Source organism: Pieris brassicae, chromosome 10 (assembly GCF_905147105.1).
Source record: "Pieris brassicae chromosome 10, ilPieBrab1.1, whole genome shotgun sequence".
NCBI classification, from domain to species: Eukaryota; Metazoa; Arthropoda; class Insecta; order Lepidoptera; family Pieridae; genus Pieris; species Pieris brassicae.
The window spans coordinates 17,773,553-17,796,035 of NC_059674.1; the positions used below are offsets into that span (position 1 = coordinate 17,773,553).

At 33.7% G+C, this 22,483-nt stretch overlaps 2 protein-coding genes across 2 annotated transcripts in view; both read right to left on the reverse strand.

Moving 5' to 3' along the window:
* Positions 1-22,483, reverse strand: part of LOC123715019 (semaphorin-2A) — a 347,042-nt gene that overhangs the window by 260,876 nt on the left and 63,683 nt on the right. The gene's annotated exons all lie outside the window — the stretch shown is intronic.
* On the reverse strand, positions 5,569-6,914 carry LOC123715020. The gene is made up of 2 exons (XM_045669801.1): positions 6,573-6,914; positions 5,569-6,456 (listed from the first exon to the last, which is right to left on the reverse strand). The coding sequence occupies exons 1-2, from the start codon at positions 6,867-6,869 to the stop codon at positions 5,683-5,685; spliced, it is 1,071 nt and encodes a 356-aa protein (XP_045525757.1). The 5' UTR covers positions 6,870-6,914; the 3' UTR covers positions 5,569-5,682.

The window sequence follows — 22,483 nt, forward strand, 5'->3', positions numbered from 1 at the left end:
TTTAAACTGAGCGTGCGTATCATACCTGATGTCTTAGGTTCGTTCCCCGGCTGTGGACCAATGGACTTTCTATGTGCGCATTTAACATTTGCTCGAACGGTGCTGGAAAATAATGTGGGGAAACTGGTTGCCTTAGACCCAAAAAGTCGATGGCGTGTGTCAGGCACAGGAGGCTGATCACCTACTTGTCTGATTGACAAATGATCATGGAACAGATACATAAATGTAAGGCAGGTTGTAGCGCCGCTGATTTTTTTTAAATTCCATATGCTTGCGTACTAGTATAAACACAGTATAAAATATAAACAGATTTTATGTACTTAACCAGAACATAAACTGATAACAACTAAAATAACGATGTAATAAATATAAAAAAATAAGTCTGATCCTTCGAGTTTTTTAAAGTCGGTTAAATATATCAATAAGACTAATTCAATTGTGATATAAATTTATACAGATAACGAATAAAGAATGTATCGTTATCTGTTATCGTAATTCGTTATCTGTGTGTTACAATTTTGTCGGTAACTTAATTTTGCGTCGGCTAGTTATATCTCCACAGTAATTAAATTTGATGTAATTTATGGCCGTCCGAGTCAAATATTAATTTAACTTTGTGTTATATTAAATAATTATAATCAAATGTCTGAAGGATGTAATAATTTAAAGCCTAATTAGCTAAGAACTGATGAAATAAGCAAAGCTCTATAAAACACCTATTCAAGCTTCCGATTGAAACTGTGGTCATTATTCGTTATTTATTAGCTTTAGTATGTACCCGTGAATCTGAATAATTGTCTCTATATACTGTTAGATACAGTTGTAATATTTATTGACATTCTGATGTATAGAAACATTAATTTAGTATATCACAAACATATAAAACGGATAAATGATATATTAATGAAATAACTTTAAAAAAAATTACCTATCAACATATTTACCTTTATTATATATAAATATGCGAATACCCATATCTGTAAAAATACTTAATAAAAAATAATAATAATACTAAGTAAACCTAATGATGAACTTGATTTTTAAGTTGGAATATGCCTAATTCAGATTTATCAACTTTCTACAAGAAACTCGCAGACATATAATTAGAAAATTTAGTACAGGTACTTGGACAATTCCAAGAGTATCCAATACATACAGTTCATCACTTGTCAGGTAAATTAGGCCTCCTTACTTGTTAGTCGGTAAAAAATAATATTTTAATAAATGATATTTTCCAGAAAATCCTTACCTGTGTCAGGCTAGTCATAACATTTCTAAATCCCAAGTCAGAGTGCACTACCTACATTACACACTTTGTTTGTTTACTCTCTTCACATGGTCTCAAAGAAACGCGTCTTTTCAAAGACTTGTAAGAATTCTAAGCTTTTTAAGTTTTATTCTTCAATATATTTTAAAACTAGATTGTGAGGTATCGATTTGTAAAACATGTCATCAGTGTTGTGCGCCAGAATAGTAGCCGGGAATCGAATTCAGAAACTCCGGCTTATTTAGTGTTTACATTCTTATATAAAATTTGTTTAGTTTTATAGGCTTGTTAAATATGTAATAAAGAAGAGTATACTTACCCACGACACACGGAACAAATAGAAACTATTTTTTCTTAATAATTATATTAATATTGTATACTTAGCTAACCAATAATATTATATTTATATGATATAAAAAATGTTAGGGACATTTGACGCGTTTTAATCTATAATAATATTAACTTAAAAAACGTGCGGTCTGAAGCAATGCACTTACTTCACCGATATATCCACAAATTTACAGCAAAAGCAATAATGTACTAACAATAAATCCAAGAAACATCTGAATTAAATATGCTTGCAAAACCAAAAAGCTCCAACTAAAAATCTAGCTCTGGCCTTTCACCGAAATTGCAAGCGTGTATCGAACGAACTGACCGGAAAATTCAATAGCTCGGACGATCCAACCGAGTCTCATGAGCGGCAGCGATCTCACACGCGAAGCGGGCAACTGCAATATACGCCGATAAAACGATTTTCACTTCAAAATAGTACAAAATTGAAAGCCTTTTCAGTACTAAAACACCACTATTGGAGCAGTGAAGTGTTGCAAACCGTTCGTTACAACATCGCTAAAATATTTTCACAATTTTCATTTGGCACGACAAATTTTTATCTCATTGAATTGATTGTGGAAATGACAGCCACGAATTTTTGTGTGAATTTACTATTATTGAAACGGTCATTGAAACATTTTCACGTTCAAAACAAGGAATTATAAGAAATAATTTTTGATCTTTGTTATATGAAGTGGACTCAGTTTCCGCACTAACACACCCATTTGGTCCGTTTTGAGTGAAACCTTTATCATAACTCAAAGGTTATTCGACTTAAATTCGTTAAAAAAATAAGAGGACTGTGTCTAAGTCTGGTGCGACATTGAATTAAATGATAGTATAATATTCTATGGCGTCTCTTTTCCTATCAGCAGATCTCCGAAGGATCACCAATTGGATCACCAGATGTCTTTCTAAAAGCCACTGGTCTTCTATGGCAAAGACTTGCCTGGGAAAGAAAGCACTGGAAGCAGCTGGAGTAGGCCTTTGTGCCACAAAGGCAAGCTGTACAAGAGTAAAGCTGTGCACCAAAACATTCTTAAAGAACTTTCTTACATACATTTATATTTTTCTAAACTTTTTCTTGTACTACCTGAAATAAAAGCTTAGAAATCGAATAATATTCTAAAATTAAACCTATAGCCTTATTCCGTTATATGCGATAATTGGTAATAAAAAGTACAAAAGGATCAAAAATATGAGTCACATTAATTGGACTAATATTCTGAAGCTCTGAAAACATATATAAACATATGATACAATAATCTTTAAACCGGGAAATTTATAAATATTTTATATTTTATTTCAGATGGAAGGAGCAGTATGGACGTTATGCGAGTTACTAGGATGGCAAAGCCGAATCAAACACACACTTGTTTAGCATAAAAAATAGATGCAATTGGAGGCCAATACGCAGAAACGGACCTGAATGATTTTAAAATTACAATATTCTCAATTTCAGTATATACGTATTTTCCATACATGAGTATTCTTTTCCCTCTTGGTTCTTCGTTTCTTCTAATTGCCGCGTACCAAAGCCGCATTTTTCACACTGATCACGATTCTCCGCTATCGATTGGAAGGTTCTAAGAATGCCAAGAAATTAATGGAATTCAGTAATCAACTAGTCTATATTTTGTTAGAAATTGGTTTATAAAGAACAATCACTATTCTTTATAAACTACTATGAAAACTAAGTGCTAACACAAATTAACAATTTTAATTAGAAAATATACCTTTTTACCTGTGTGCAATAGAATAAATTTTTAAAGGCTTTTAAAGTACCCATCTTCCATCTTCTCGTTACCACAGAGTTAAGTATGATTTATAACATAACATTAATATACTTTCAGCCGTAGGTACTCTTATTAACAGTTATCTAACGAGCAAAGTATAAATAAATAAATAAAATGGAGAAACAAAGGGCAAGTTTATTTGGTTTCTTACTCCTTAGCAAAAGTCTTTGATGTAATCTGTGTAGCATTATAGATTAATTGAACGAAAAGTTTACTTACTTTATGAAAAATAGTTTCAGGTTAACCTACAACCATCTCTTGGCAGTTACCACCACGTACCAGTTCTCCACCGCTTCACCTTTGTTCATCTTTTCATTTCATTGATTGAACCTATCTTCATCTTCCAAAACAAAAGACACGATACTAACTCAATCAAAGAACGATGCATGTTTATGTTTTTGTCGTCAACAATATAGTTTGTGTAGTCGAGCATGTGTAGATTTTAACTTTATTTGCGAGTTCTCAATACAGACCGTAGAATTCGTGCGTGAACTAAAACTCGGGCGGGGGTGTTACGTACATGAATAATGTATGGGGTAAATTTGCAAGTGTTTCAATTTACACCCAACGCCACTTCGGTCCATACGTAGTGAGAGCTATACAAGTTCAAAAACAAAACAAGCGGAGACAAACGGGGACTATTGTGCTGTGGTACTTCATAAAGTGATTTCGAAAATTAACCTGCATTTGACCAAAGAAGATTTTATAGTAACGTTAACAAATGTCTGAAGATTTTTAATGACAATAGCCATTTGTCTTAGCCATTTAAATATTAAATACTAGTTTTCAGTACTATTATTGTATGATTTCCTTTGTATATCTTTATCATATATGTATTGTAATATATTTCTAATAATGAACAAATTAGATAGCAATCATTAAAGTTTCCATGTAAATAATTTCAACAAAAACGTTCTTCCTGTCGTTTTTAATCAAGTTAAATTTTTGACTACACCCGGAATCGAATAGAGTACCTTATGCTTCAAATGCGTTATAGTTGGATGAGGCTATTATTTTAAACATAAAACCAAGTATTGATTAGTTTAAGGGCAAGGCTATTAAACTGATCTGTGCATGATTAATACATAATTGTAATTATTAAACCAATTTATTATCTAATTGCTGTTAAAGTAGTTAACGCCTACCATTCTAAGTATTAAATATTAAGTAGAAATGGTTTAGTTAGTATTAATATATTTCACATAATAGAACCTCTATAACTGCAGAGTTCAAACCCAGGAGTTGAATTATGCTGACCCTAATAAATTTACAGAGTCAAACGGACGGTGTTAGACAAATGGTTTTCAAGACGTGTGTTAAGACATTATTTTAAGTCTCTTACGTCAGCTCATTTGTGTTGTAATGGATTCTTCTATGCAATATGTGTCAGTCTTCTTGAATGTTATGTAAGTTGTATGGAGCCAGTGGAGCTGATTTTTGTTCATATTTATATCAACACTAATATTATATAGAGGACAAAAAACTATCACCACTGAACCCTACAATATCCCGGATATGCTTTAAAATATTTAAAAAAAAGTAAGGGTTTTAAAGCTGTGAAAAAGACATATAAAATTCCTAAATCGCGTACGCTGGAAACTAGTGTCAATAAAGCAAAGTTTTAAAGACATCAAAATTTACAAAAAAAAATCGCATTACCTAATGTCTAAAAAAAATATTATTTTTGCATTTTAATGTCTATTTTTATACATGCTCCGACTGAATTAGTGTGGTTCTACCACACACTTGTTATAAATCAAAAGAAAAGCCATTCAAACGTCATCGAGAATACTTAAACATTACATTTAACGATTTTATAGAGATGCTAATTGAAAAAGATGTGTTCCTATCTATAGCCCGGTTCGAGACTTATGATTATAAAACAATTTCAAATTAAATTAAAAAAAAATAGCGTGTTAATAATACAGAAACAATTTCACCTTCAGTGTCATGTTTGATTTAAATATAAAATCGTATTTATAATTTTCCTGTTGCCGACAGGGAAATTTCACGCCGTATTCGGTACATAAAATATTTAAAACGTACAAGCGAAATGTTAATTTACAAAACACATTTGCCTTGAAGAGTCTAACGCAATTTCTTTCACCGTTTCCTCAAATAAATTACAAGTGTAAAATTCAGACCAACAAAAGCAAACAAAAGGCTCGCGGCTCGCAACATCCGGACGGCCTTTCCGAACTCTGATTACGGATTTCCGAATAAGAAAAAGAAAAAAAACATTCTTGTCCGTGTACCAAACAATGGCAACACTGTCAAAAAATTTTAATTTTCATCTACGTTTTGTATAGAACACTTTCTCGTTAGCAGAACGTTAATGTGATAATTCACATATTCGAATAAGTCCGGTTGTGGGGTGTAATGTTTGACATAGAGATGGAATCGTGGATCTTTCTGAGGTTTTCTATCAATCGTATCACCGCATGGCGTTGGAGCAGGCGCACGTGGTAGAACAGGTGCGGTTTTTGGTAACGTGAATGGTCCTCTGCCCTCATCCTGCGAAGGCCTCACCTTTCTCCACAGAAACGGTTGCTTATGTTGTGAACCGTGATGAGTAGCAAGGTGTCTAGTATTCCGATCTTTTGGAAGTTCCACCGTCAATTCATACATCTCGGGTAAAGATAAATACCAATAATCAGCCCCATCCCCAATTATAGGGAATAATCTTTTATTGCTGAACCTCGGTCGAAATTTCCTCACAAATTCGTTGTATTTGCGTTTAAGCCGTTTCATATACTCTGTGTATCGTATAGACTTAAGAAGCTTTTCGAACTCTGACAATTCCGATGTCGCTATATCGGAGTACACACCCGCACATACGGACGTCCTAAGTAGATGGTGCAGTTTGAAGACCACAAACGCCAGCCACTGGCGTGCCTCATCTTCTAGAATTCGTAAATCATCAGCTCGGCTCCTGACACCAAATTCTGCTGCTTCTGCAGCACGTCTTTCTCCTCTTTCTGTGACTGTTGCTAACCATTTTCTATATGATCGATAACAGAACTTTGTTCGTCTCGAATAGTGGCCTCGCCATAATGCCTGTTACAAATGTTATTTTATTCATATTGTCAGGGCTTTATAATAATTTATATTACAACTATATAGTTTATACCCTAATTTTCTCATATATTTAATAAGAGAAATATTCTAGTTACCTGTATTTTAGTTGCAGCTTGTGCATAATGTTTCCCGTGTTTATTACGGACCGCTCTCCTCAAAGCGGCGCGGTAAGCTTTCCGAGCCCTGTGTATTCTGAAAGCGCATTGAATGATTGTAGCGTTCAAGGATAACCAGGCGATATGCTTCCGTATCAAATAGCCCCTAGTCATCCTCTGTAATAACAAAACAGCAAGAAAGCGCTTGTGCCTCCTTTCTTCAGCGAGATCAGCGCGACATTGTAACTCTTGATAAAAATCGTACGGACTGGGTAGAAATCGCTGTACAGTTGCCATTACACTTTAGGATTTACAAACCGAAAACTTCCTATTATAATTCTGACATACTTGACAACCACGCGACACATTTTCGTTTACTAATTTAAATTGTAAAGAGTTGTTAGCGGAACTCGACTCGTTTAAGTAGGCCGTAATAAGCTGGGGAGTATTTTTATTTGTGACTTTCTTGCCCATTTCGTTACGCCTGAAGCAATGATGTGAATGTATTCGAATTCTTTCGCCTGAACCCTCGCCCAGGTGTGCCCGTGTGTGACGTCATGAATAATTCAACAATAGGAAATGCGAGGTGTATTCTTATTTATTTCATTTCGTAATTTTGCACACAATTTTCTCATAAATATCATAACATTTATAACATTCTCGATAAAAAATTATATCGTATTAAAATGTATCGACATCGTACTTATAAAAACTGTTTGTTGAGTTTTGTAATCTGTGGACAATTATAAAGTTTTATAATCTATGCTATTGGCATCATTGCCATTTTATTAACATGTCAATAAAGATATTGAACTAGTAAAAAAAATTATTAAACAAGCAGCACCGTAGAAATCCGAGTAATAAAAATTAGGCACAGTTATTTTGATAATAAGTATTCCTCATCCGGGTTACCTCCGGCAAAATGTTACTAAAATTATGAGATAGCTCAAACGGAAACTTATTTCATTTAAGATTAACTAAAGTGCATGTATTTTTATATCTAGCAAATTGGCATTAAAAGGCACATGTTCCAATTAAGGAAAATTCAGCTAGAAAAGCTTGCATAAGCGGATAAGTCGTAATATGACATTTTCTCGAAAAAACTCTTGTCGTATTAAAATGCGGACTCAACTTATAACATTGCTTATATCCTTTATAACACGCTAATAATAGATTTAGATAAATAAAATAAATATTATTATTATTTATGTCTGAGCAATGGCGTAACTGTCAGCTGTCATTGTCATTATATGTCACAACTAACTAATTGTAGTTATAATGTAGCTTTATTATAGACGATCGTCGACTTACAAATAAATGAATGCAACGTGCTTACTTAACACTCTCAATAAAAACCTATACTTATGAAAAGGATTGATGTATATCATAATGCAAAGTTTTTTATCAAATTCAACATAAGAACATATGTAGAATAAACAAAGTCTTTAGATATACGATTTGTTAAAATGTACATTAAATGGCTGATTACAATGAATGAGTACCTTAGTTTGTAATTTTGTTGATTACACGTGAAAACAAAATGTCATTATTATATGTACTATGTCAACGCCTAATGAAGTGCGACATTACCGTTATAATAATAAAATCCGTTCTTTTAATCTTTACAAATGTTAACAATATACAGTTTCAATTTGTTATAGACATCGTTATTCTTGTTATCCGTTCCGTGTTATCATTGAGTAACATTGATAAAAGCTAGATGAAATCGGTGCCAGAGAAAGTTTAAAGGTTATCTTTTTCTGGCACTGGTCTGCTCCAGCTTTTGTCAAGTATCTCCATCCATGGCCTGTTTTCTTGATTCACTTCTTGCTTACGCTTTTATATCTTCTATCCACCATATTCTAGCACCCTTCTCCTTCTTCCTCTAGGTAATTTCCATAAAGTTGTCTTTTAACTGTGCATCTTGCTATATGCCCCGAACTTCGACAATTTTTTCCGCTTTTTACATAACAATACCATGTTTATTAAATTTTAAGTCTGATAAGGCAGTCGAAACCACCGTGGAGCAGATTATTTCTCGTAAAGCAAATACCTCAAATTTTATCTTTAGTTCTTGGGTATACAGGAAAGTCACGTGGCGCCAGGTTAACTAACCGCCATATAGTCCTGACCTGTATCGAGATAATGAGTTCATTATCTTATATTATTATGTATCCTCAATCTAAGTGTAAATCTAATCTTGGATTGATTCATATCTAAAGATGGATCTCCAATCTGCATGCCAATATAACACATTTGCTACCCGATAGTTTATTCGACAATAGATTGCACGTCATCTTTTGCGTGATCCTTCCCTGTCGACCGCGTTTCGTTAAATGCAATATGTTTGTTCAAGCATACTAAAAGGTTGCTGTTTTTGGAATAAAATAAAATTAAGCAGGACTATGTATCTATAGTAACAAATATTTTTGGTTATAGCTACTGATATAAACGTTTAAGGTCTCTATTTATATTATTAAATATGATATTTTATGTTTTTTGTGGTATTATATATGATTTTAGTAAGGAACGGAACGTTTCATTTTTGTGACAACTGACAAATGTCCACACATGGCTTCATGAATTTTTGTGCCCGCTATTTTCTAAAATCTAAATATAAGTGTGGTTTGCTTAAGTACAAATTAACATAATAATATAAATTATACAACTATGATCTCTGTCGTAATGGATGTTGAAACCGTAAGTATTTGGTTTATTTTATTTGCATGACGCTGATTTTAACTTAACATAATACAAGAAAGTAAAACAATTAATAAGAAAGCCACCAACGCTATAAATGAATTAACGATGACTAAATGCCACCGCTACCACTTGTACCAGGATATTGCCGCAGCAACTTCGTCTTTAATGAAAGAATTTAAAGAAGAATGTTTGTAAGAGAAGTAGCAAAGGTAAAAAGAATGAAATGTAGCAATATCAGAATATTATATGCCTAAACAAAAATTATAGACTAATTTAATAAATGTAAATTTAAAAAAAAAACATTTAATATTAAGAAATAAAGAACTTAGAACTAATGAAAAACTAGTATTAGTTAGAAATGTTTTAATTTAAAAAAAAGAAAAGTTAAGGAAGTACTTGGTTGTAGAGAATATTATTAATTAGCATAGTATTGTTTACTATTTTATAGGTTTTGGTTTACATATTAGTAATATATAAGAATATAATGAAATAAATTTTATATTATTATTGTTTTTATTATTTTTTTACTAATTTCATTACATTACATGGTTATAATAAATAATAATTTAATTTTATAGGTAGATTAACTACATAACTTATTAAAATTTTAACTGAGTTTCTTCTCTTATTTTATATGTACAAAAGGACATTTCAATACAACATGTTTGTTTCTGCTAGAATTATATTAATTTTCCCAAAATAATAATGAATAAGGCTTGTTCTTTTAGTTATGTCTTGATTTCCTTCATTAACTTCTTGACTTGAAATTGTATCAAGTGTTGGAACTAAAACTTCTGCCGGTATATCTACAAATTATAATCCTTACAAATATTTTGCATAGCAGCCGGTGGCAATAATAATAGCTTCAACTTTAGCTAGTGGTAAATACAATGTTAAAGCGACATTTACATACTCCAAATATTCTGAAAAAGACAAATATTTTAACCTTACATCATGTTTCATTTGGGTCACATATCTTGCAACTTTTTGACATAGTATAATTATTGATACTTTTAATTATACTATATATTTACCTCTCTATAGTATTCCTATTCATAATGTGTACTTCATCATATCTCTGGTCAGCCAGAGAAATGGTGTTAATAAATATTATATTATATTTGAGTAAGCACTATTAACAACCATCCAGTGATTTCTCAGTAGACCTGTATGATATTAAGCTATAAACAAATATACCTGTTAATTTAGTTGGCACATTAATCAAGTTCTACCTTCTTATCAATCAATTTGAATTAACTTGTAGAACTGAGTTTACAAAAGTTGTTGCATCATGAGCGGCACCAGGCCATGGGGCACAACATTAATAAATTTTATTTCTGCATCACACACAGCCTGTACATTTAAAGAGAAATATCCTTTTCAATTACGATATTATTCACCAATTACGTCGTCACCTAAAGAAAATAATGCTGCTTATTATTAAGTATTACAACTTCATACTATAATGTACAATGTTAAATAATATATAAATTACTTACATGATGATTGAATTCGTAAATGAGTGCAATCAATGGCAACAATTCTAGGAAATCCAGCAATTTCATGTAATTTTTCTGTACTCTGTTGGTGTATAAAAACATACTCGTAAGCTAGCTTATCAATTGCAGTTGATATATCACCAACAACTTCACTATCCCAATCGGGTAATTACATTAAAACTTCCAAATCACTATCACGACAACTGGAGGACGACGAAAATGAACACATTTTACTAATGAATATAAAGTTGGATGATCGTAATACCGATCCATAAGCCATAAACCTAGAAATTTCTCCGATAGCTATCCGGAATTGATTTGGCCAATCTGAGCAACTGTCAAAATGGACATACAGGTTATTGGCATGTGTAAACACTAATTTTCATACAGAAGGCAATCTTCAATCTCTGATCGGTCCTCTGAAGGATTGGTTGAAAAAATAGTTTGGTAACTCAATCTATGATATGAATATTGGCATGCTTTTCTGTAGAAATGGATTGAATTGTCGATCTAAGTAGGCTAAAATTGGATTGAAATTGAATATTAGTTTTGGCCGTTAATTTATTAACTTTGGGTCATGATGACAATAGCAGCTACCAGACATTGCTCCGACATAATATTGCTTTTAATAAAATAATAATAATGACTATGAAATCACTATTAGGTACCAGTGACTATCAAACAGTCGGTTATTTGTATACATATCTAGTAATATTGGCATATCGAACGAACTACAAGTATTAACGGTTTTAAACTGATTTTAGTTTCAAACTCAAAATATCTTTATTCATATGGGTAAAAAAGTACACTTATGAACGTAAAAAAGACGTTAAATTAATTGTAAATTTACATTTACTACCAGTTCACAAGTTAAGGGCGTAGAGCGGGTAAGAAGAACTGGCAAGAAACTTTCCGCCACTCTTTTCAATCGCCAAGTATTGAGTCATACAAATTGTTTGAACTGGAGCAAATCAATCCCAAGGATTAGGATCATTTGAGTATTCGTACAATTTATATAAAGCTTTATTGATTAATTTACGTTTAACGAGGGCTTTGAATTTATTTAGTGATAATTTTCTAATTTCCCTTGGAAGTTTGTTGTAAAAACGAATACAATTTCCATATAACGAGGGGTTTATCTTCTGGAGCCTGGTAGGTCGTACACTCAAATTAGTTCTATTTCGCGTTTGTTTTAAAATCTTTTATATATTTTTGTACCTTCAACAAGGCTTCAAGAATGTATTCACCAGATAGTGTCATAATATTGATTTCCTTAAACTTATTCCGTAGCGACTTTAAACTAAACTTTAAACTTTTTAAATACAAAAAATCCCCCGAACAGCACGCTTCTGCCGCACAAATATGGATTGACTCTGCAGCAGCACCCTACTGTAGAATACTGTACGACATAACGCTGTGAAAGTAGCTAAGATACACAATTTTTGTCCTTATCAGGATACAGATACCTTAATAATAGTAATCAATAGCGCTACAACCTTTTTAGGTCTGGGCCTCAGATTTCTGTATCTGTTTCATGATCGTTTGTGAATTGAATAGGCAAGTAGGTGATCAGCCTTCTGTGCCTGACACACACCGTCGACTTTTTGTCTCTAAGGCAAGCCGGTTTTTCTCACGATGTTTTCCTTCACCGTTCAAGCTAATGTTAATTGTGCATATAGTAAGAAAATCCATTGGTGCACAGCCGGGGTCGAACCTACGACTTCAGGGATGAGAGTCGCACGCTGAAGCCACTAGGCCAACACTGTTCTCTCTGCTCACAGATACCTTAAACTATCGGTTTCTTTACTGCATATGCTGCAGAGCGCAGCCTTTTTGAAAGAGTCTCCACTAGAGTTTACTGTCTATTGGTAAGCCTAGAAAAACAGTTTTGTCAACAAAATTTAGTCCTTAATTTTCAGTTTACCAATATCTCGCTTTACGCTAGCAGTCGTAAATCTAGTCGTTTGACGTTGTTAATTCATACATTATAGATCTCATAAGCTCTGTGACATATAAAGACAATGGCAGCTGACAGTAGCACCATTAATCCGACACAAATCGCCACAGAGCTCATTATTAGCCAAATATACTAAGATATATACATATATGTATTAAAATTCACCACATTAAATGTTGTGCACACTTGTCAGTGATGCACATGCATCTATCTTGTTTTTGTATGTCATGTGTTTTCTGTAAGTGTTTGTATGTGTTTCGTTAGTGTGCCTTTTAAAATAAAATAAAAATCGCAAAATAACATAGGCAGTTAGAGTTCAAAGCTGAAGAAACCTTAAGTTGTAAGGTGGGTTGGTTTGGTTTTGTTTCAAATAATGTCTAAGATTTGTTTTAACCTTAAAATATTATTAAATTAAAACTTTTAAACTAAACGCACAATGCGTATTGTGGAAAAGTTCATAAATTAAAAAAATAATCTTATTTTCATCAACTAACTTAAATATTATTGTTTCATTTAAATATCTACCTACCTTTAAAATGTACCTACATAGACAAACATAGGTATATTATAAACATAACCGCCTTTCATTCAATTGTCATAAGGTTTAGTTTAGTTTCAATTTTTTTTGTTTCCTTACCCATGTTTGTATCGAGTATAATAAAGCTACATTATATCAAATAGATATATTTTTTTTTATAAAATAGGGGGCAAATGGGCAGGAGGCTCACCTGATGTTAAGCGATACCGCCGCCCATGGACACTCTCAATGCCAGAGGGCTCGCGAGTGCGTTGCCGGCCTTTTAAGAATTTGTACGCTCTTTTCTTGAAGGAACCTAAGTCGAATTGGTTCGGAAATACTTCAGTAGGGAGCTGGTTCCACATAGCGGTGGTGCGCGGCAAAAATTGCCTTGAAAAACGCTCAGTCGTGGAACGACGGACGTCGAGGTGATACGGGTGGAATTTTGTATTCTGCCTCGACGTCCGATGATGAAACTCAGCTGCAGATATTAATCCGAACAACTCCTCTGAACACTCTCCATGGTAAATGCGGTAGAAGATGCAGAGTAACCCCACATCTCTACGCAACGCCAAAGGATCGAGCCGCTCGGAGAGGGATTGGTCATCGACGATTCGAACCGCTCTTCGTTGGATACGGTCAAGTGGAAGGAGCTGGTACTGGGGAGCCCCCGCCCAGCGGTGAGAACAGTATTCCATGTGGGGCCGTATTTGCGCTTTATAGAGTTGCAAGCGGTGGCCCGGAGTGAAGTACCGTCTCGCCTTGCTGAGCACACCAAGCTTTTTGGAGGCTAATTTAGCATTTCCCTCCAAATGACCGTGAAACTGAACGTCGTTCGATATGTCAACGCCAAGTATTCCGATGCTGGCTGTGGCCTTAAGAAGAGTGTTTTCGAAAAGAGGAGTAGCGACAAAGGGTATTTTTTTCGTGAAAAACGCGCAAACTTGTGTCTTCTTGGGGTTAAATTGGACTAGGTTTAGTCTACCCCAGTCCGAGACTCCACGTAGTAGAGTTTCGACTTCAGACACAAGTTTATTCCGGTACTCATCGACAACTGCCCGAGAAATACCTGCCCGGCCAGTGTAAAGAGTATCCCCAGTGCTGTCGTCCGCATAGCAATGAATTTTGCTAAGTTGCAACATGTCATTGATATGCAGAAGAAATAGGGTCGGGGATAGAACACAGCCTTGTGGGACCCCAGCATTCACGGGTTTAAGGTCAGAACATGCTCCGTCGACGACGACCTTGATGCTCCGATCGGCCAGAAAGCTGGAGATCCAGTCGCATAATTTCTCAGGAAGCCCGTAGGCTGGAAGCTTCGAGAGCAGTGCTTTGTGCCACACCCGATCGAAGGATTTCGCTATGTCCAAACTAACCGCTAGCGCCTCCCTCTTGGACTCAATTGCCTCTGCCCATCTATGTGTAAGGTATACTAGAAGGTCACCAGCCGAACGACCACGACGAAAGCCGTACTGATAATCGCTAATCAGCTGGTGGCCCTCTAGATACCTCAAGAGCTGGCCATTAATAATGGATTCCATTATTTTGGAGAACAAGGAGGTTATAGCTTTTGGACGATAGTTGGACGGATCAGAGCGATCGCCTTTTTTAGGGATCGGATGTATCGAAGCGGTCTTCCAGCACTTCGGGACAGTGCCGAGCGAGTACAGGTACCGGAATAGGCGCGTGAGGACCGGAGCCAACTCAGGAGCACAAGTACGCAGCACAATTGGAGGGATACCATTCGGCCCGCTCGACTTATGAATGTCTAAGGAAGATAGTGCCTTGCGAACAGCACGTTGCCGGAATGTGATTTCCGGCATTGAATAATCACACCGCGAAATCGTCGGTGGTGATCTCCCTCGGTCATCCAAAGTTGAGTTGGACGCGAAGAGACAGCCCAAGAGGTCGGCCTTCTCCTTCGCAGTGTAGGCAAGCGAGTCATCCTCCCTGTGCAGCGGTGGAATGGATGGCTGACAAAATTTCCCTTGTACAGCTTTGGCGAGAGACCAGAAGGCTCGAGTCCCCGAAGGGAGTTGGGCCAATCTCTCGCCAAATCTGGCGATGTGCTCTGACTTTGCCTTAGCGATTTCCCGTTTGAAGGACCTGGAGGCTGAGTTATATGCTTTTTTATGTTCGCTGGTATTGGCATCACGAGATATCGCCGCTTCCGCCCATGCATTAAAGCATTCTCGCTTTCGACGCGATGCTGCCTTGCAAGAACGCTTAAACCATGGCTGTGACTGTATACTGTAGCTTTATTATACACGATCGTCTACCTACAAATAAATGAACTCAATGTGCTATCTAAACACGCCCAATAAAAACCTATACTTTTGAAAAGGATTTAGGTATATCAGACTACTTGGTTTATGATTCGTTAATTTGCCTTAATGAAGAAATTAATTATGCGTACGATTTGCGTGGCCATTTGTTAAAATTAACATTAAATGGCTGATTACAATGAATGAACGAGTACCTTAGTTTGTAATTTTGTTGATTACACCTGAAAGCAAAATGTCATTATTATATGTTGTATGTCAATCCCTAATGAAGTGTGACATTACTGTTATAATAATAAAACCCGTGTTTTTCAATCTTTACAAATGTTAACAATATACAGTTTCAATTTTTTATATACATTTCTTGTTATCTGCTTCCTTAAGTAGCATTGATAAAGGCTAGATTAAATCGGTGGCAGAGAAAATTTTAAGGTTATCTTTTTCTGCCACCGGTCTGCTCTAGCAAGTATCTTCATTCATGGCTTTCTTTTTTGATTCACTTCTTGCTAACGCTTCTTGCTAATATCTTCCATCCACGTTTTTATACATTCTAAATTTTGACAGGAGGATGATTGGCCTTCTATACTTAGCTACTTGGCAATCAAACCTTTGACATATGCGTTACAAATTAACGACATTCTTAATTACAGACCAAAGTTTATGAAGCATTGGAACAATTTTGAAATGTTGGAAATAACATTGTGGAGGATTTCATTTCTCAATACATCATATAGTCATAAAGAGTTTTAATTTTTTAAATATATCTTGTGCTTTATTGGCTATCGAATTCAAAATTAACCAAGTTTAATTGAATACGCTTGTGTGAATTTCGTGGGAGTTTCAAATATAGCGCGAAGAAATGTTGGAATAATATCCCTCCTCCATTGAAAAATTTTCAACTAAAATCAAAATTCCGTCGCATTTATAAAAAAAACGTCTACTTACTCAATAAAAATCTCACGAAATATAGTTTTTAATCCGCCCGAAAATATTTATTTATCTACTTCTTACCAATTATTTTTATTTTTAAATTTATTTTATTTACATTTTTTTTCATTACTTACACTGCTTACTTTTACAACTATTATTTTTATTATTATTTGTTTCTACTGAGTAATAGATCGTAATTCTTTTTTGCAACCGAGGCGCAAACTAGCTGCTCTCTGGCAGAATGACCAGCGCTGTGGAACAACTCTGCTCCTCAGCATAATGCTGAGCCAGGGCCAATTACAACCACAGCACACACGAATTAAACCTTTTTCTTAAAAGAAATTGTTCTCTCTATTATTATTCTTTTTTAAATTTTTTTTTGATTAATGTTATTTTATGTGTTTCTGTGTGTCTGTTTTGTTAGTAATAAATGTTATGTCTATGTCTACACCAATTGTAATTAGGTGTCAGTGAGAGTGTAAAACAAAACACAGTGTATTTCATAGCAATATTCAATTTCAATCATATCTTCATGGTGTCATAAAATAACGTCACCATGTTTTTTTTTTACATTCACGATTTTAATATTTATAGTATCGACCAAGTAAAGTTAGTGAGTGCTGAGGAAAGTGTACTTGAAGGTTTGCTAAACTTAAAGATCACTAATTAACCTCACAAGTCCAAGATGGCGCATTGCAGCGTTTAAAGTTATTTCTACTAATATTCTTAGTCGAAGCGTACTTAGGATAGAACTTTGGGATAACTGAGATTGTACAAACTTAACACTTAAGTCTTGCTTTTGACAAATATAATGTAACAATATCTTACATTTGTTTCAAATTCACATACAGACATCAAGTGATTCATTGTTTACTGTATATATTAGTTAATTAATTAATTTTTATTCTGAAACGACAGTAACATACACCGTTGATTTTTGATCATAAATCCTTTCATTTCGACAGTGAGAGTAATGTTGCTTACATTGGTCGGAGTTAAAGCCCTACAGGAGTTATACTTGCGAGCTTAAACACGGCATGAAGCTTTGCTGTTTCTAGATTTAATTGTATAGTAAGAAAATAAGCGTCGACCCATTCATCATTTTTATTAAATATTTTAGAATTTTAAGTACTTTTAACAGAGGGAAATTTTTGTCATATCGATAACTCGATTAAAAATAATACGAATTATATAAAATTTGAGAGTATTTTTTTGCGTCGTTCACTGGTGTACTATTAGTTATGATTATACTTTTTTCCCCTATTTTATTTATTAAAAATAATGAAATTAGTTTTCACGAAACAAAGCCTCTTTGTTGTTTGGTGTCCGAAAGTTAATTTTATCGAGTTTCATATATTTAAGGTTACTTTTGACTGACCATTGTTCGCAATACAAAGAGAACCTGCCAACAGCATACTTTCATAGTTCACTCTACTGAGATTAACTGTGAAGAATTTATCGTATTAAAGTTTAATGTTTTCAATCATATGTAACCTTTAATAGTGCCATTAGACTCAGTGGCGCTTCGGTCAATGTATACAATGAGTATAATAAATCGCAGTTATAATGCTATGGAATACATTTCGTGTCGAGTCAATTAACTGGGTTATCCACTGAGACCCTGATAGAATGTGAAAGCGACCACGTGGTAAAACATAATGTTCTCCAGGACGATGCCCCACGGTTACACTAGAGACTGGCCATGAAGGCAGTTATTATACACAAGTGTATGTACTTAAAAATACTTTCATTATTTCATAATCCATGGCATGCTAGTCACGAGGTTAAATAATTAAAGTTAGTGTTTATATCTAAAACTACAAAATGGCAATTGAACGAAATTTCAAACTTTAATAACAAACTTATTTTATTATACCGTTCCGACTAGAACACATTTTCAATTCTAGCAATTTAGTTTAAAACAAGTTAAATGTGGACTTTAGAATATAATTAAAACTGCAAGCTGTCCGTGACATTACCTGTCCGAGAAATGACGTTTCTACTGCATATGATATTAACCAAGGCTTATAAATTAACAACGTTATATTAAATCCGTCAAAAAGCATTTTATTAGTTTATTTGATAGTTATATGAAATATTGCCCGAAATACAGCTTGTGGCAATAACGTCACCAGTGACTGTTCGCACTGAGGTCAAAAACAATGAAAGCAGCCTGAGCAGTGCGAATGACTTCTTAGACTCACGCTGCATACTTCCCTGGACATTTTATTGTCTGACAGGGCTGAGTATACAGGATGCCATCTGTAAATAATTTCTCCTAGTATGATGGATTTAATAACACAAATATTAAATAACACTAAAATACAAATATTAAATAACTCATTATCAATTCTAATAACAAAAACAAAAGAGTAATTTCGTATTTGTATTAATTATTCATAATAACGAAATACTAAACATGTAGTATTTTGTTAGTAACTAAAAATAATAAGTAGGTAACGGGAAAAATATATCATGATTGGGACCTCAGAGAATGTCATGTGATAATTTAATTTATTATTACTCAATAATTATTCAAAAATATGAAAATCGTAAAACAGGTCAAGTTACCTAGATATCATAGGTCAAGAGGTAAAGACCCTGAGTCATCAAAATAAAGCAGGGTCACGCGAAGGCAGAAATAGACTTAAGATTGAATTTTGTCTTTGCTAGTTGACACACAGATGCCCTTATGCCAGTCTTGACATCGACTGAATTTTAGTTATAAATAGTGATTCAAAAAATAAAATATTTCAATTCAAACATAGTATAAACGCGTTAAACAAAGCAAACTCTTAAGAGTTATAATGGTTATCCTTCTTACAAAATTTTCCTTTCTTTGTAATCCTTGAGTTACTAGACCTAGTCTTACGTTAGGCACGTATAGAAGACTTTTAGGTCCCTTAACTGCTACTTTTAATGGTGAATATGCTATCTCGCTCTTACAACTTTATTACTAACATTGATATATATAGTTATATATATTGATATATTTTACAACAGTCTACCAACTTACCGTACTTTGTTTATCTGAATGAGGTTTAAGTTTCTATTTAGTTGTAATTGTTGTTATATTTAAAGTTATTTTGTGGCTATTTGTTTTGTGGTGTCGAATTTTCTTGTATAATTTTATACATACACGTTGTCTTCGAACTTAAATAAAAAGTAATCAAGATTTGCTGTTGTCTTTGATTTAATACTTGCTGAAATTTCTTTGCAACAAATAAACAAAGACCACATATGTAAATAATATAATAAATTCGCGTTTATCTTCAATAAAAAATTGAGTTTAAAATTCCATATCCGTAGTATAAGTTGGAGAATTCACTTGGCTTCAACTAATAAGTGACAAACATAGTTTTTTTTAATTAAATTTGACATATTTACTTTGTTTCGTGTATATAAGTTTATGAGTATATGAGCTTTGCACTTTCATAAAGCTTTCGTCAACATCTCAGAGCTATAAACTGTCCTTATATATGTTGCATAGAATTATGGCATTTTTATGTCCTGGCTTCCGTTGCTTAGCGTCACCTCGTAAAACTTGGCAAATTCAATTCAATAAGAATTTTATTAACACTCTGCATAAATTGAGCGTGTTCAGGTGAAACGGCGTGTTATGTAAGAATATTGAAATATAGGAAATAAATTGTATAATAAATATTTGCGTACGTTTTCTGTCCCTAGTACAATAAAGAGTTCATTAACCTTAATTATATATTTAATTATTGCGCATTATACCGTATTTCTTAAAGATTTCCGTATCGAATATTAGATATAAGTTAACGATAATTCCGTCTACTTAATTGATATAAATTGTAAATTTTATTATTTATAGTATGAAGGCCTATCTATTAATCCCAAATAATAATAATTTATATAAGAATGCAGCGTACGGCTTAATCACTGTATGTTTCTTAAACAAATCACCTCTTCATTGGAAAGCGATTTGTCCATTTGTTTGAAGTTTTATGCTCCGAATAAATAATGACAGAAGTTCAGATACCTCTCATTTGAATTCTTCGCGATTATAACGGATTATACAGTACTGGATATATTCGGTAGTGGGCTGACAAAAAAAACATTATCAAGCCTCATACCTAATCCGCTGTTTGTCTTGTTTAATGTTTTGTAACATTTATGTTTTTATTGTCCTATATTTTAGAAAAGATAGCTTGTAACATATACTGTAGATATAGAATTATGTATTATGTGGTAAATTTCAATAAATAAATATATAGAATGCTAGTTTAAGCATTGACATTTTTACAAGCACAAGTTTCATAGCGGAATTTTTTTAAATTATTATCACAGGCGCTTCGACTTGTGACATAATAACCGAGTTAGAAAAATGAAAACTTTGCCAATATTCCTCGCGAAGTTTCACAGGAATTCAGTAATATACGTAACATGTTTGGATAGTCTATAAAGTTTATGTAAACTTACCTGAGTGAAATATTTTAAATTTTGCCCCTCGGGCTTATGTAGAGCAATTTATGCGATGATACACTATATTTTATTTTCTGAGGTAAGTTAAACTAAAATAAGGCAATTACACACAGACAAAAACAGTATTGGAATGTGGCAAAGACAATATTGGCGATTGACACAGACATGGGCGTTTAGTGCATTTTTTAATAATATGTATATATATATATATATAAGTCCTCTACAAACATATATTACTACGTATTTAATGTCACCTATTCACACTTTATAATAAGCGTATGCAGAAAGTAAAAATATGTTCACGCAACATATTGAGACACATAAATGCATTATTTATTATTTACACACATATATCAGAGCCATTACTTATTTTTAACACCAAACGCCTTCTTCATGTATAGCAAAATAATTAAACGATTAACAATAAACGATTAACAATAAACGATTAAGTAAACTAAAAAAAATGTTTTATGTCGCGGCTACACATGTAGTTAATAAATAACTGCATTGTTCATCACATTCTAAAATACACACGAACTATTTTAAAATTTCATTTTGGTTTTTATTTCAATGTTACTATTTTTATGATGCTTTCAACATTAATGAACAGACGCGCCATGAAGACGGTTGAAGACGCGGAACCAACACAACAGACGGGTGTGCGGTCATCGAACACGAGTGAAGATTTCAACAAAGGCCACAAACTGCTTCCACAACGCACCGCAACGCGCGTCTACGAGACGCTGCAGCTGTAACAGCCTCTGCAGACTTTATGAGGCGCCAGTATGTTCAGATTTCATTTGAACATTGATCAACTACTGACGCGGCTCACGTGTGTTCCAAATATTATTAGCTGAAGAATAATATTGAATTATATTTTATTCGAATATTGATCAATTGCTGACACTACTCACGTGTGTTGCAAAATGTTAATAGCTGAAAGAGCGCAATACACCAACAGCTCACTAAAATAATATCATTTATGTGTGAATAGGTGTAAGTAGTATTTAAGATATTGTTTTAGAACAATAAATCAGATTTGAATATTGCTAGGGCTTAGGGATCCGTAGGGTTAGGTTAGGGTTACAATTACATATACTATACAGATACTCTTGACATATAATACATAATATTAAACACACATGTCACAGTCTCACTAGCTAGCAAGCTGTACAACCAATATTAAGTTCCACCAGAACCAGTAACCAGACTGCTAGTCTGATTTTACAACGTGTATGTTGTATGTTCCGAAATATGTACTTAAAAATATGTCAGCTAATAGCTACTTTCAAATTGCAGTGTACGTCATCAGTACCATAGATTTTATATAAAAACTATGATTTATATTTAACGAAATACTTAAAAGACAATGAATACAAACTCAGTCGAAAATAAACTTGTTTTGATCTCACAAAATAGCTTCAGAATTTGACGAAAGTAAATATTTGGAATCAAAGGAATTTTGTGCCTCATTTAATTGATTGAGCTTTGAAGATGTATTTGAAAGCTCTTGACCGTAAGATTCGTAAATATATGGAACTTTAAGAATTTCTGTGAAATTGTCCCGTACCTGG

Coding starts and splice junctions, on each gene's coding strand:
- LOC123715020 (XM_045669801.1), bottom strand. CDS start 6,869: ATGGCAACTGTACAGCGATTTCTACCCAGTCCGTACGATTTTTATCAA. Junction 6,457..6,572: donor AAGCTGCAACTAAAATACAG/GTAACTAGAATA, acceptor CATTTGTAACAG/GCATTATGGCGAGGCCACTA.